This window comes from Alnus glutinosa, chromosome 7 (genome assembly GCF_958979055.1).
Source record: "Alnus glutinosa chromosome 7, dhAlnGlut1.1, whole genome shotgun sequence".
In the NCBI taxonomy this organism is placed as follows: domain Eukaryota; kingdom Viridiplantae; phylum Streptophyta; class Magnoliopsida; order Fagales; family Betulaceae; genus Alnus; species Alnus glutinosa.
The window spans coordinates 6,806,587-6,822,246 of NC_084892.1; the positions used below are offsets into that span (position 1 = coordinate 6,806,587).

Sequence of the window (15,660 nt, forward strand, 5' to 3'; positions counted from 1 at the left end):
TTATTATTATTATTCCTTGTGCAAAGGACAGACAAGAATGGACATCTTCTCTTAGACTCTTCCCTCGGGGCTCTGGGTTTTCTTCAGCTACATGACAAGGTAAATATATCACATTTTAGCAAGAGACAGCAGAGGAAAAGCCATGCTTGAAAGTTGGAAGAATGTTTATACAATTAGTCCACTATCTTAAGTTATACCAAAAGGAACCATAGCAATCCTCCTAACATCAATTTTCAGCAAGATAACGATTACATTGCATTGCAACCGACAATGAGTCAAATAAATGGCTCTGATCCAATAATTTCTTGACACTCAATTTAATTAAAAGGCCGTTGAATACTGTAATTTTTGTAGCACTCTGGTCAAAATCAAATGTATACTAAGAGATGCTCTAACATTCCTCTAACTCAAAAGACTATTACAACTACAAGAGATTAAAAGTCACAACAAATAAGATAACACTGAAAATGATTGAACCAGAGCCGCTTAAAGGAGCCGACAAAGGAGGTGCCGGCAGAAGCCACTTAGTAGATATTCCAGCTGGATCTGCATTTGAATATGAAAGTCTCTATTGACAAAAAGTGGCACCGGCTAAAAGAATTAAGAAGAAAAGGGAAAGGGTAACTAAAGATCCAAAAAAAAAAAAAAAAAAAGGTCGGTGCGTGTTACGTGTAGATGACAAAACCTTCTTGTACGGACATACTTTTAGAATCCAAAGTAGGCTGTAGCTGCAGGAAACATTAGCAAGTGAATTTAGTAAGCCCCCCATCTGAATATTCAATAACACCCTTTTTCGTTTTTCAGCTGTAAACTTTCTACTAGCATCTTCAAAACCAGACATATTTACCTACAGCTGGAGACCAAAAGTTACTCTTATTAGGAACCTGTTTCTTGTCGGCGTGAAGTTGGGAAAAAAAAAACCCATCAAAAAGATTTTTTTTTTTTTTTTTTAAGAAAAAAAAGAGGTAGAATTTGAACCCCCATTCGCTTTTTCTCGAGTTGACTGCAATTTTTTCTGTTGATTCCGACACAAGTTAACAAAGGATGAACAGCATAGAAGGAAAGTTAACCGTCAAGCTTTGTCCACGTAAAACCGCGTTTAGAGAGAGGGCCATGTTTGAAAATAGAATTTGATGCCCTCTCGAGTCTCAACTACCACGCAATAGGCTAATAGCGCTTCACAAACCAATTCTCAGCAATTTGCTCTATCAAAAGGCCGGCCAGGTTGGTGGAAGCTATACCTATACCTTTTCTTTAGTTAAACCTCTGCCATCCTCAATCATTCATCATAGATGGTGCAATCATTTGTGTTTGGTCGCACAAAATGCTCTCATTTCTGCCTCACTGTTTCTCTCACTAGTTCTTCCTTTCTTGTCTCGTGCTATAATCATCAGACATTATACACCAAGTAAAAGCCTAGAAATCACGTAACTAGTAATAACTGTCACACCACAAAATAAAACTTCTTTATACGTCAATGGCTGGGTTGGGAGTAGCAAAACCACCTATGTGGTCAAAAGTGGCTCGACCATCCTAACAGCCACCTTGTGACTTGCATATGGTGAAAACGACTCCCTTTCTCTCCTATGTACAATCACATTCTACGCCGTTCAGCCCATATTAAAGCTATTATCCAGGATCTCAATCCTCTCTTAATCGGTCCTGCCTATTGAGTTAACAATCTTTATTACCTTTCTTCTATTTGGAGAGCAACCTCAAAGCATAAGGAAAACGAATCCAGAATCATATCATTAGAAAGAAGATGGCTCACATCACATACAGATCTTAGTCACATTTAAATATTTATAACTACTGCAGTGTGGTAGCAGAAACAAAATTTGTACACAATCATTTCATAGAGCCAAATTCTATAGAGGTCAAATTACTTCCGCTTTGATGTTTTGGAGCTCCGACGACTTTCCAGCTTTTTCTGTGCAGCCTCAAATTCTTCTTCAGAGGGTTCTGAAGCAGCATTACCCCCACCATATTTAGACACCAAAGATGAAAACATTGAATCAAACTGATCTTTCCTCTCATTTCGGCGCTGAGATACGATTGCATATAAATCTGCTTCTGAATTTTTACTTGACCTGTAAAAAGTTTATGCGTAGAAAAATCTTAATGTCAACCAAAGTGGGTTCAAAATATTTTGCGAATGTACACAAAAATCGAAACAGTAAAGTGCTTACTTCCCCCTCCTTCTCAAAGGACTGGTAGGTGGTTTCGTCTTACATATTTGCTTTGCCCATTTCTCGTAGGCTTTGGTTGCTTTCAGTTCTCCTGCACGAGGAAGATGTTAGCCTCATTGAAGATCATAAAGCATGCCTTGCAATGCATCTAAGGTGTCATAATTACCAGTACATTCCATTTTAGCCTCGACACCAATCAATACTTGTCAAGCAATGTATCTATATGTGGCAACAATCTGATGACTAAATGGGGCCCACTTAGGAGTTAACTGTTCAAATAATTTGCAAAATCATCCCAGACATCAACTATAACTTGCAAAGCAGGACTGAGCTCAGATCCTAATTCTTTGCCCGCTATGAAGTGAGAACAGCTAATTTCCTAGCAAACTTACCTCAGCAAAAGCCACTAAAAATTCTTACCTGCAGCTATAGACTCATCAAGAATGTCCTTGAAACGGTGTGAATCAAGCTTAGGATCCGAACAAAGCATTGAACAGAAGAGTCTGTAAAGGAAATAATTTTATCAGTCAAACTGGCAAGGCTTCATGAAAGAGGCTAAAACATTGCTCGTACCTGTTCATGTTACCCTTGTACTTCTTGTACAGATCAATTAAATCTTTCTTCTCTGAATCAGATCCTCTATAGTTTGCTTCAAATTCTTCAATATCAGCCTCAGTTACCTGCAATTGTACATTTAATGTCTTATAAAACTACAAAGTTATCAAACAACAGTAAAGACGCTGACCAGATAAAGTTGATGTAACCTTTTTGTACATAGCTCTGAAATACTCATGCAGATTCTGAACAACTTCCCCAGCAAGGTCCTGATGATCAAAAGGACGAATGAGCTATGCACTTGCTGATGAAAAAAGAACTGTCGGATTGCCTAGAAAAATAAAATTATTCATTTTGTTTTATAAACTAATTCAAAGGAAACATTTTATTTCTCACGTAAATTTGAACAAGACTTTCTTTGTATGGCATTATCTTCATTTTAAGGAATGCCATCATTTACCCCCAGTTTACTTCAGGCACAGTTTCTTGCAATGAACTAGTAATTGGTGAATTATACAGGAATAAGCTGTTGCCTTTTAAATTGTAAAACTAGCAGAATAATCTTATCCCATAGGGTTTCCAAGAGCACTTGAATTGATAAAATTAAACAAAAATGAAATATAAAACATTTCAATGGTGACTCACAGCATCATCAACACAACCAGTCTGATCATAGACTGCTCGTTTCTCCTCATCCCCAAGAATGGATATAACTTTTTGCAGTTGCTGAAACTTCTCTTTAGCCTCCTATTAATAGCAAAATAAGAGGTTACAAATACAGAAACCTGTTTGCTGGTAAAATACAGCATCAAGTAGCATCCATTGTTACCTCATCACCAGGATTTTTATCAGGATGGAGCCGCAACGCCAACTTATGGTATGCTTTCTTTATTTCCTGTTGAGATGCTGTCCTCTCCACTCCAAGAACCTACAAGCAGCATATCATTAAACATAACTCACTCCACCTCACACTATGATGTAAATGTAACAGAAAAATTAAACAAGATGGGGGAGTTGGGGAACAAGAAATCAAACACAGCTACAGAGAACACAAACAATGGGGCTACCCATGAGCCTAACAGTGCCAGAGGTTGCAAAATATGAGAATGTTTGGAGCAATTCTAAGTTACTTTGATCAAAGCAGGAACACAAGGCAAAGGTTCACCCCCAGGACCCCAAGGATATGAAGCCAGAAAAGTCTCTAGTATCAAGTAGGAAATGTAATTTAAGCAGTATCTTCACCAAACATGAAACAAATTAAACATGGCAATCCTAGATGATTTGATAAATTACCAGAGCATTGGAACCTTAGATAAAGGAAACAACCCTAAGCAGGGAAAAAGCACTCTGCTAAAAATGCATTTATGTTTCATTAATAGGTAAACAAAGCCATACCATATATGGGGGCAGAACATCAACTGATTGCTTTAACAGCTTATCGCAACAAAGTCACTAATAAGCCTTTAGTAACAACTTAAATAACCACTAAAATCATGCATTACTATGACATCCAAAAAGAAAATGACAATGCTGGATTTAAAGTTCATGAAGGCAACCAAAGAAGATCCTCATAGTAACATCTATTCAAGATGTAGTTTAAGAGGAAAGGAAAAAAAAAAAAAATAGAAGGCAAAGTATTGGGACTAGCATCTACAATAAAAATTAATAACATTATAACCAATCTAAAACAATCTTCTAACCAACAAGATCAGTTACACAAATACATTCACTCTGCAATATGTATTTTTATATGCATAATATATCAATATGTGATTTTCTTTTCTTTTCTTTTTTCCTTTTGCAATAAAAAGAGACCCGTGGAATGGACCCAAACCAATTCAAAAATATTTGGATTGGTAAATTTAGTTTTTATTAAAAGTGTAAGGCGCCCCTACGTACATTGGAAGTATACAACAGGAAACACCTAACTAGAAAGGGAAAAGGAAACAAGAAAATCAGCGAAGCTGATGGATAAAGGGTACAAAAAAGCCATCGACCAGAGATACAGCGTATGGAGAAACAACTCTAACACCTCCTCTAGGGAGCTCTCTAGGTTCTCAAAACACCTAAGGTTTTTTTCTTTCCAAATACACCAAAAAATGCAGATAGGCACCATCTTCCATGTTGTAGCGGTCCTTGATCTTCCAGACTTCCACCAACAAGCAACTAGGTCTAGCACTCTCCTAGGCATGACCCAAGAAATACCAAAGCGAGAGAAGATGTTGTTCCACAGAGCGGAAGCCACATCACAATGCGGAAGAATATGGTCCACTGATTCCTCATCTCGCTTGCATAGGCAGCATCTATCTACAATAATTATGTGCCTATTCCTAAGATTGTCCAAAGTAAGAATTCTACCTAGAACTGCAGACCATGTGAAGAAAGCTGCCCTCGGGGGTGCCTGAGTTCTAAATCTAGTTTTTTTTAGAACTGAATTAGGACAATTTAGTTCTTTCCGTATAACCAAACCAACCCGAACCAAGTTGCACCTCTACCCAAAACCATTCACTCACTAAGGCCCTATCCCATAAAGCCAATGAATATCAACCTGCCATGAGGTTTAAAGTATCAAAAGATTCCATTGGCTGATCTCCTAACCCAACCCCTTTTAAATTTTTATGAAGTTTCACAATTTTAAATGGATACAAAAGGATGAGAGCACGGGCATAATTTGCAGTTATCCCCCCACCAAAAGAAATGCAGTTCATGAGAAAAGGTGAGACTCATGAACAACCAGGTATATATTCAAGCAAGTCTAGGATTACCTGCAATAAGAATTTAAAGTTTTTGGGGGCCCTGTCACCAGTCATGTCCTTTATGATTTCGTTACAAGATGTAAGAATATTTTGGCAGTGAATAAGTTTTCACTAACAGAACTTATTACATGCTACTATAATACATTTTTGGTCGAAGATTGTTCTCCGATGCTAACTGGTGTTTTAGGGGGTAAGAAATCTAATTTCATTTTAACCGAGCTCCCCTGAGGGAATGGTTATAGCACTATGCTATAGAGAGGGATGCTTTGTGGAGAGTGGTGGTAGAAACCAAATATGCTAGCAAGAGTAGAGGTTGGTATTCAAAGGAGGCAGCAGAACCCTTCGAAGTGGGAGTGTGGAAATTTATGATGGGGTGGGGAGTCTTTTTGAGATTTAGATATGAAATGGGAGATGGGACCAAGATCAGGTTGGCATAATTTATAGTGTTGGGACCAGCCTCTAAAGATAACTTTTCCGGAATTGTTTAGTATTGCATGTTGTAAGGAGGCGTGGGTGGTAGATCATATGCAATTTTCTAATGGAAATCTTCAGTAGAATTTATCTTTTATCAGAACTATGCAAGATTTGGAGGTAGACTTGGTGCTTTGATTTATTGTACTTTTTCAAATTCAGACAAAGTGGTAAGGACACAATTTGTTAAATCCCATCCAAGAGGTGGAAGTTTGAAGTAAGGTCACTTTATCATGTTGTTGGTTCCCTGTTTCTTTGGAGGAGTATCTAGAAAGTTAAAACTCCTTCGATAATGGCAATCTTTGGACGGCGGCATTAGGAAAGATATTGACTTTGTATAACCTAAGGAAGAGGAAATCCATAGTGGTGGATTGATGTTGCATGTGGAAAAAAAGGAAGTCCATAGATCATCTTATTCTTCACTATGAAGGGGCAAGAGAATTATGGGCTTCGATTTTCCGCTTCTTTGGAGTAGAATGAGTCATTCGTAGAAGAGTAATAGAGTTATTTTCATGTTGGAGAGGTCAGTTGGGAAGTCAAAATATTTTAAAAACTAGGAGGATGACATCTTTATGCTTAATGCAGTGCATATGGAGAGCGGAAATCAAGGTGCTTTGAAGATCACGAGATTTCAATGGAAGAGCTAAATAATGTCATGTTCAAATAATTTTATACATGGATAGCAGGATATAATAGTTTGCATTTTTCTAGTTTTTTTCTGCATTTTTGGATTTTTTTTATCTTAATACGAGGGTTTCTCTTGTATACTTCCTTTTAATGAGATTGATTTACTTATTAAAAAAAAAAAGCTAATAAAAAAATGACTTTGAAATAGATTTGTGGTCAAAATGTAAGTATATATTGTTACTTTTTTATTTAAAAATGAACTCCACCACATTTTCAGTCTTAAAAAATAGGCTAATATAACAAAACTTATAGAATACTTTGGTCTTTAGAATGGAGGGAAAAGAGAGAGAAGTAATTCATGATGCAGGAGATACAGCCCACCCCCCCCCCCCCCCCCCCCCCCCCCCCCAATGCCTTCATTCACGAAAGCAGATCTTTCTTCTCAAGAACAAAGTTTGTAGAAACCCAATAAATATTATCATAGGCTGTATAAAAAGAAATTCAACCACCACCAATGGCAGAGCCAAATGGGGGCGAGAGGGGGTAAATGATCCCTCTCACCTGCCTAAAAAACTCTTAACCAAGCGTAAATCAAAGGCCTTGCCCACACTGCAACTGAGTGAAATGACATGCCAAAGTATATTCTGAGTTCACTTGCTTCATGGTAGCTGTTACTGATGTGGGTTTGGAACACTACCACTCTCTAGGAATTAATTTTTCCATCCTCGACAGCAATTGTAAAAAGCAAGAGATTGCATACTCTACCCCTCAGGTATAAGAAATTGAAAGTGATCTTGTTATTTAAGCTATTCAAATGGGGTCCCACGGATGATCATCTCTCACCAAAAAAACGTATGAGTTCACTTGCTTCATGGTAGCTGTTACTGATGTGGGTTTGGAACACTACCACTCTCTAGGAATTAATTTTGCCATCCTCGACAGCAATGGTAAAAAGCAAGAGATTGCATACTCCACCCCTCGGGTATAAGAAATTGAAAGTGATCTTGTTATTTAAGCTATTCAAATGGGGTCCCACGGATGATCATCTCTCACCAAAAAAACGTATGATGTAACGCCACGCATGAGGATAAAGCAAAAAAGATAGATTAACAACTTTGAATAAGCAAATAGGTATCAATCATTTAGTTTGATAACTCTGGAAATAAAATGGATAGAGTTCTAAAAATAGCTCAGATAAAATTCATTAACATAATAGTATAATCCATCCAACTATGAAAATAATGTCTTGTGCTCTAGATTGGTTCCAGAATTGAAACCTGAAACTCTAGAGATGTATAATAAACGCTATGTGTTTTTTCATGAAATAATTTGCTAAAATGGTATCCTTTTAGGGAATCAAAGACATTTTATAACATGCACTTTTTTGGAGACAATGATTTGTTCATATTAAAGAAGATTTAATATTTTCTAGTTTCCATAAAAAACAAATGACACGATCTAACTTCGAATATCATAATGTTTCTCTCCATAAAAAAAATAAAATAAAATAAAAGTAAGTTATGTGTGTGGATGATAATACAATTAATGAAATTTTAGAAATTATGGTGAATAACTCAAATTCAATAAAATAGAACCAAGGTGATTTTAGTTTTGAAGAAGGAAAAAAAAATAACTGAATTTTATTTTTGTTTTTTAAAAATTTAATAGTATCTAATTTATAGCTACTTAGTGCACTATAACTTAAATGCCAACTATCATTAGTTTTACTTGACACACTGAACGATTGCTGCAACTAAAGGTTTTTAGAGTGAAAATTGGATTCTGAAGAGAGAGATGGCAAGTATAAGAAAAGGTCTAAATTTCCTTAGTTATATTTTGTAATTCTATCTTTTAGTTTTACCCCGTGAGTTCAAATTCTAGCTCCACTACTAACCACAACGTCAAAACTTTTTAACTTTTCTAATCTCCTTTTACACGATGGAACACATTGATAATTTGGCTTAATTTTATTAAGAAGAGCATGAGAAAAAGGATAGATAGTTGTAAGAATCCATTAAAATCCCTGGGAGATGAATTAGAAGATAGCTTACAAACAGTTGGTCCGAATGATAATCTATTGCCTCTCAACCTTATGATTTCTCCTATCATAAAAGGACAAGCAATCATCGTGAAGTTGATGCTCTTACATAGGAGTGCATAATACATTTCCAAGACCCTTTTTTCACTTCTAGATAGTAATAGATTCCCATTTCCAGCAAATCCAAAAAATACTTCAAGCCATACAACCCTAAGAACAAACGCATTTTCAATCTTCTCCACCATTACAATAAACCCTCCATTGAATTGTTCTAAGGCATTAGAGCAACAAAATCATCTAAAGGAAACAGAGAACCCAATGAAACACTAATATACAATCTACGGAAAAAAAAAAAGTCGTAAAAGCAGTTCTTCAGTGAAAAATATTGAAAAATTTAGTAAAATTTCGGGTACCTCGTAGAGGCTCTTTTCGTGATCTGCCGATTGATTGAGATTTTCTCGGTGGTCTTGTCCATCTTCTTGGACTTCTTCTTCTTCTGCTACTTCCTCTGAAACCCTAGCTTTCTTTCTCTTCGCCATCGAAGCCCTGACGGAATAGGAAAAATGAAAACTTCTTTTGCAGGTGAAAAATGAAGCGAATGCGGAATGAAATCGTTTTTTGTATTCAAAATCGATTTCGTTGTGATATGGTGCGTATCGTAGAATTCAAAGCACTTCGATAATAAAATTGCACTCGAAACCTCAATTTGTAAAGAAATTTCCACAAAGTAAATAATACAATTCCAGCCATTAAATAGCAATATAAATTTTACAAGCAAATAAATAAACCAACATATTTTCCATAAATTGGTGATAAACAAACACAACGCAAAGCGAATAGGAATGAAAATATGAAAGGAAAAACGGAAAACATACCAGAAGAAACAAAAAGATGAGCTCGAAGGAGTGATTGATGTACGTATTGAGGAGATTGCTCAAATTGTGGTAAAATTTTGAGCGGGAGTGCTCTAGGTTTTCCCTCGTTTTGGGATTTACAAATAAATAAATAAATAAAAGGCCCGTTGTGCGGGCCTCCGCCTGGACCCGCTATGCCAAAAGCAAAAGAGAGAGAAGAAGCGTGGAAACCGAGAAACAAATAATGGATTTGGCCCATTTGGGTAGCAAGGGGGATCCAAAGGGTCCCTAATTTTTATTTTTATTTTTTCAAAACAAAAATATTAAAAAACAAATTAAAAGCACAAAATTACTTTTATTTTTATGTTATATTAGAATTATTTTTTTTAGAAAAAAATAAATAAATATTGAAGAAATATCACCTAAAAGTATTAACGAACAAAGCAAAGCGAGGGAGAAAGAAAGAGGTCGTATGAAAGTGCTTTTATTTTTTACTATAAATGATATGGGTACCAAATTTTTTTATTGGAAAATTTATTGATGCTCATAACATTTCTTTTTAATAATTATTTTAATTATTTTCAATAAATAAACTCCACAAAATTTTGATATTTCATCTCTTGATGAAAAATTTGATATCTAACGGTTCTCATTTTCTATTGACTAGCAAGTGAATGTGCTCCCAATGGCTTGTTCAATACTTGCACCGAGTGATAGTTCAAGCATTCGAGATTTATTCAAATCGAATCATAGCCGCCATCTACCCTTGGGATAAAGATTCTTTTTAATTTAAAAATTATTTTATAATTATAATTTAATATTATTGTTTCAGCTCTATTTATTTTGGTGTAAAATGATTTTGACATTTTTCAGTGTTTAGTAAGGGCGAAAATAATAGTCAAATAGAAAATTATTTTCGTTTGACTAAAAATACTTAGTAAGTTTTGAAAAATAATTTACGCTTTTTAAAACCGTAAATCATTTTTTTCAGACGGCAGACGCATTCAACCCTCTTTTAAACGATGCAGTTGACTTTCACGTTCAAACAGTCGACCACCACCAAAATCTAGCCAATGTCGGAATACAACAACGTCGAGGCACTGTCGTCGGAATCTGACGACCGTAATCTGACAACTTTTGCCGAAATCCAGTCAGCCCAGATTTCGACAATCAAAATGATTGGATTTCGGCCAACTGTCCAGGATCCGGCCGTTTTGTGCCGAATTCCAGCCAGAACAGTCAACTTCTGGCCACTTTCGCCAAAATCCCACCAACCCAAATTCCGACGAAACTGTCAAGATTCTTGTCTTTATTTTGAATTCTAGCAATATTAGCCGGAATCCAGTGAAAGTTGCCGAAATCCTGATGGTTAGTGACGAAATCTCGACACCGACGATTTTTATATTATTTTACATTAATATTTATATGTTACGAATAAAAATTGACCTTTATAAGTTAATATGATTGAATGAAAATATAAGAAAAAAAAAATTGTGATTTTTCATACTTGCCAAACACGTAAAAATGCTTTTGACCAAAAACAATTTATTGAAAAATGACTTTCCTAAAACCATTTTACGTTAAAACAAACGGAGTATAACAATAGGGACATGATTGGCTCATAACCCCATCACAACTCCCTCACAACCCCCACTCACAATTGTGTGGGTCCACGTTATGAGGGAGTTGTACAAAAGGGCTGTGGTTTTATCATTTTCCATAACAATATTACATCATTTTAAATAATATTTTAACATACTTATCACGTTCGATTATCTATACCGTTAAATTGCAATCGCGATTGCGAAATCATACCAGGTGAACACGTAAAAGGAAAGAACACGGTTTTGTTGATGGGTTGTGATGCAAGTCCCTGGTTTTGCTTTTCTAGACCCAATCGTCGGTTTCGGCTGATTCCTTTTCTTTGTGCCTTCCAAAAAATTCCAAGGCCAATTTGATACAAGCCTACAAGGTGCTGACAAAATGGTTGGGATTCGTCCTCTCCCTTTCAATCTAAGCGATCAACAAAACTGTGGGCCAGGCCCATCTCAGTTTTAACAAAGCTAAGTTTAAGGTGTTTGTAAGAATTAATAATCTAGAAAATAGATAAAAACAATAAAAAGAGACAAATTAAGGTGGTTCGACTTATAACTTACATTTATAAGTTAAAGCATTTTGTTGGCTACATTTTTTATTGATTCATTTGATTATATATAAGACTCTATTTATAAAGAAATACTCTTACAAGTCTTTTATATTTTTATATTAACAATAATAAATTTAATTTATTATCTTGTAACTCTTGTCTCTTTAATGCTGGTAACTCTTATATCTTAAATGCTTGTAACTCTTATTTCAATACGCCAATGCAAATTCAACGGTAGATCATTCACGTTGATGTTTGATCTTGAACAACAAAATACTGAAAAATTAATATTATGACCTGAATTGGAAGCTATGACTGGAACTTGGACTTCAGGGACTATGGCCGGGACTTAGACATCGGTAACTTTGGCCAGCATCAGCTATTATGGCCGAAATTTGGACATTGACAACTTTAGCCTGAAGCGGCTATTATGGTCGAAATTGGGCTAACTATAAGCATGAAACCTCTTTGGGGTTTTTTCTTCTTTTTTTTTTTCTTTTTTTTATTTTTTTTCAACAAGAGAGAGTTGTGTATGTGGTATTTGTTAGTAGGAGAAATAATGGCAGTGCAGTATATCATCTTGACAAAGAGAGAGACTCGCGTGGGTGTGGGAAGAGAAAATGTGAAAGAACGAGAAAACTCAAGAAAAAGAAAAAGGAAAAAAAGTAGAAGATGGCACACCATGGATATTTGTGGGCATTAGCATATAGCTCTGATATCATGTAAGATCACATAATTTAGGAAATAGATGAGAACAAGAAAGAGAGACACAAAGAAAAAGGTAGTTCGGCCTATAACCTACATCCACACGTCAAAGCCTTTTATTGGTTACATTTTTTATTGATTCATTTAATTGTATACAAGACTCTATTTATAGAGAAAGAGTATGAACGTTACAAATATCGTTTACTTCTACATTAACAACAATAAATTTAATTTATAATATTGTAACTATTGTCTATTGAGTACTTGTAACTCTTGTCTCTTGAGTTTTTGTAACTCTTGTCTTAATAACGTTTAGCATTACGATTTTATAGACAGAAAATGTGATTTTAAACCAAATCGCAAAAAATAGATCATTTGGGATTGCGTTAAAAAATGCAATTTGAAAACTTAAAAAATTTATGTTTTCAAATTGCAGGTAATGAGATGTTTTTTTTTTTTAAAAAAAAATGTACGATTTTAAAAGCTAAACTGCAATTTTATCAAATGCTTAACCGCATTTTTAAAAATCATGCTTTCAAATCGTACATTTTGAAATCATAAACTCAAACAGACTCTTATAATTACAAATAAAGTAATGCTAACATAATCTTAAATAAGTTTTTAATTAATTATTGTTAAAAAAAAATTAACAATTAATTGAGAGTATCACATTAATGTTGTGAAATATTTATAATGCCGTATATAACATTACTTTTATAAATAACCTCAAAAACAAAAGCTTGATGATCAAGAAAAATAACTTATCAGTTATCCCACTTACTTATCAGTTATCACTCTATTTTTTTTTTTTTTTTTGAATTCACTTATCACTCTATTAATGGCGAGCGGCCGTGTGTTTGAGGAGGTTTTTATTTTCATAAAAGCCGCTGATAAATGGGTAATGGTGAAAGGGTAAATAATAGGGGTGTCCAAGGGCAATGAATCCCACACCACCGACTCAGTGGAAAGCTGTCGTTGGCAGAGAAAAAGCGAGTTTTAAATGGACGAAGAGAGAGAGAGAGAGAGAGAGAGCGAGACAGCCTATTAACATTCTTGAACCCAACCTCTCTCTCTCTCTCCGTCTCTCGTGGTCTTGATTTTTCCGATTATCGTTGGATTATCTCACCGATTTCAGGTGAGATTTTCTGTTTCCTTCTTTCTGTGAAATATATTTCGTCTTAATTAGGATTGTATATTTAGTTGATTTTTTAAAAAAATATTTTTTATTATTTTTTTTTTCCAAGAAATCACCTGGTTCGATTTTGTGTACCAAGATCGGCCAGACCAAACGGATGAGGCGTTTCTTGGTATATTCATTTCCCTTGATTAGGGTTTCTCTTTATGTATCTACACACAAATATTGAGGTTTTTTTTTTTTTTTTTTTTAATTTTTTTTAATTTTTAATCTTGTAAGGTGATTAGTTGTGACATGGGTTATACTATTTTCAAATTTGATTTTAGAAGATGTGTTCAATTACTATTTATGCGGTTGGGCTGATTGTGTGAAATATTCTGGGAGCAGTTCTTATGTAATGGGTAATGGTTGGGAGTTGGGACAAGGTGGAAAAGTTAGGATTTTTAGTGAATATTTTAAATCCGTCTTGAATTTTTTGTTGGTATTTCTTCAAATCCTTACATTATTAAGGAAATTCCTTATTTTTTTAAGCGTTTTTAATTGTTCGGTGAAGTCTTGTAGGATTCGTGGTGTCAGACTGGGTTTTTTGTATGCTGATTGTTTGCGGATTTTTCTTTTGTTTATCTCAGTCAAGAGCGTTTGACTTGGTTTGGTTTATCTAGGAATTAGACAGAAAGTGAAAAAAATCTTTATCCATGTAGAGTCTGCGAGAGTGTTGGCAGAATTGCAAGAATAAGAACCCATCCTCCCCAAAAAAATTAAAAATTGTGTCGTTATGCATTGTTTGGACTTTGGATCTTCACTTTGATTAAAGAAAATCCGATGTTTTCTTAACTTTCTCATGCTCTTATTTTCACGAGATGCAGCCTTGATACATATGTTGTCTTGTTGTATGTAACTAAAATTGACAGTATTGTTGAAATTGATTCAACTGTATCTGCTTTTTATCTCTTTGTTGGCTTCCTTAATTACTTTTTGTCTAGGTACCTGAACTTTCATGCATGTCCTTATGGGTCTCTGAAGTTTGTATTTCCTTGTTGGGTTATATGGATTGCTAGATGGTCGGATAGTGGTTATCTTATCTTGCTTCTAGTTTATAGTTGTGGATCATAAGGTGGTGTATTTTTTTGTTTTTTTATTTTTTATTTTAGGAAATTAGAAAAGATGGAGTCTCACGATGAGACAGGATGCCAAGCTCCAGAACGCCCCATTCTTTGTATTAATAACTGTGGGTTCTTTGGAAGGGCAGCCACCATGAATATGTGTTCCAAATGTTTCAAGGACGTGGTCTTGAAGCAGGAGCACGCTGAACTTGCAGCATCATCCATAGGGAGCATAGTGAATGGCAGCACTAGCAGTAATGAAAAAAACCCTGTCATTTTGGGGAAGATGGAAGAACAAGCCGGACCAATGGAGAGAAAGTTCTTTTCAAAAGAACTGTCCAGTGATTCATCCTCAAGCAACTCTTTTCAGATGCCGGTGAAAGAGGGCCCTAGTAGATGCACCACTTGTCAAAAGCGCGTTGGTTTAACTGGCTTCAATTGCAAGTGTGGAAACCTCTTCTGTGCAAGTCATCGTTATTCTGATAAGCATGATTGCCCCTTTGATTATAGGAAAACTGCACGGGATGCTATTGCAAAAGCCAACCCTGTTGTCAAGGCAGAAAAGCTTGACAAAATTTAGGATTCATAGCTTGAAGTGAAAGGTTATGTACTTCAGTATGAATGATGCTCATTTCTCTATCTGTGTCTTTGTATAAGTTGGCTGCTTGTCTTGTTAGGTGTCCTTCGCTGATAGAAATGGTTCAGTTCACGATAGTGAGGACATCTTTAGGAGAAGTGTTATTCCTTGTTGATTGGTGAGGATTCCTTTATTGGCTCAAAAGTGTGTAAGTCTTAATTTCTGCTGGTTTGATGGACGTCTTCAGGGTTACTTGTAATGAATTCTCGGTTGGCATGCATTTCTTTCTAGTAGTACGTGGAAAAAGGCCACTTTCTGTCTTCAGTGCATGTATGGAATGTTGTGTGCATTTCTTTTAGTGATCTGTCATTCTCTAGGTATATGCTCTTCATTGGATTTAGGATCATGCCACTAAAACTGGATTTTTTATAATTATTCTTATTTTCCTGCTTTCAATATATCATGCTTTTATATTTCCTCTCATGGTTAGGGGCTTAGTGGGTG

The 15,660-nt window shown here is 35.4% G+C and overlaps 2 protein-coding genes across 2 annotated transcripts; one reads left to right on the top strand and one right to left on the bottom strand.

Annotated features, from left to right (window-relative positions):
* Nucleotides 1-1,723: 1,723 nt before the first annotated feature.
* LOC133873525 (chaperone protein dnaJ 6-like) lies at nt 1,724-9,669 on the bottom strand. Its single transcript, XM_062311238.1, has 9 exons — nt 9,512-9,669; nt 9,050-9,182; nt 3,574-3,672; nt 3,390-3,491; nt 2,954-3,013; nt 2,763-2,869; nt 2,610-2,692; nt 2,190-2,280; nt 1,724-2,090 (listed from the first exon to the last, which is right to left on the bottom strand). Exons 2-9 carry the CDS (start codon nt 9,173-9,175, stop codon nt 1,883-1,885), a joined length of 876 nt encoding a protein of 291 aa, XP_062167222.1. The 5' UTR covers nt 9,176-9,182; nt 9,512-9,669; the 3' UTR covers nt 1,724-1,882.
* Nucleotides 9,670-13,312: 3,643 nt separating this feature from the next.
* LOC133872897 (zinc finger A20 and AN1 domain-containing stress-associated protein 8-like) lies at nt 13,313-15,436 on the top strand. The gene is made up of 2 exons (XM_062310540.1): nt 13,313-13,476; nt 14,628-15,436. The coding sequence occupies exon 2, from the start codon at nt 14,641-14,643 to the stop codon at nt 15,157-15,159; it is 519 nt and encodes a 172-aa protein (XP_062166524.1). The 5' UTR covers nt 13,313-13,476; nt 14,628-14,640; the 3' UTR covers nt 15,160-15,436.
* The last annotated feature ends 224 nt before the right edge of the window (nt 15,437-15,660 follow it).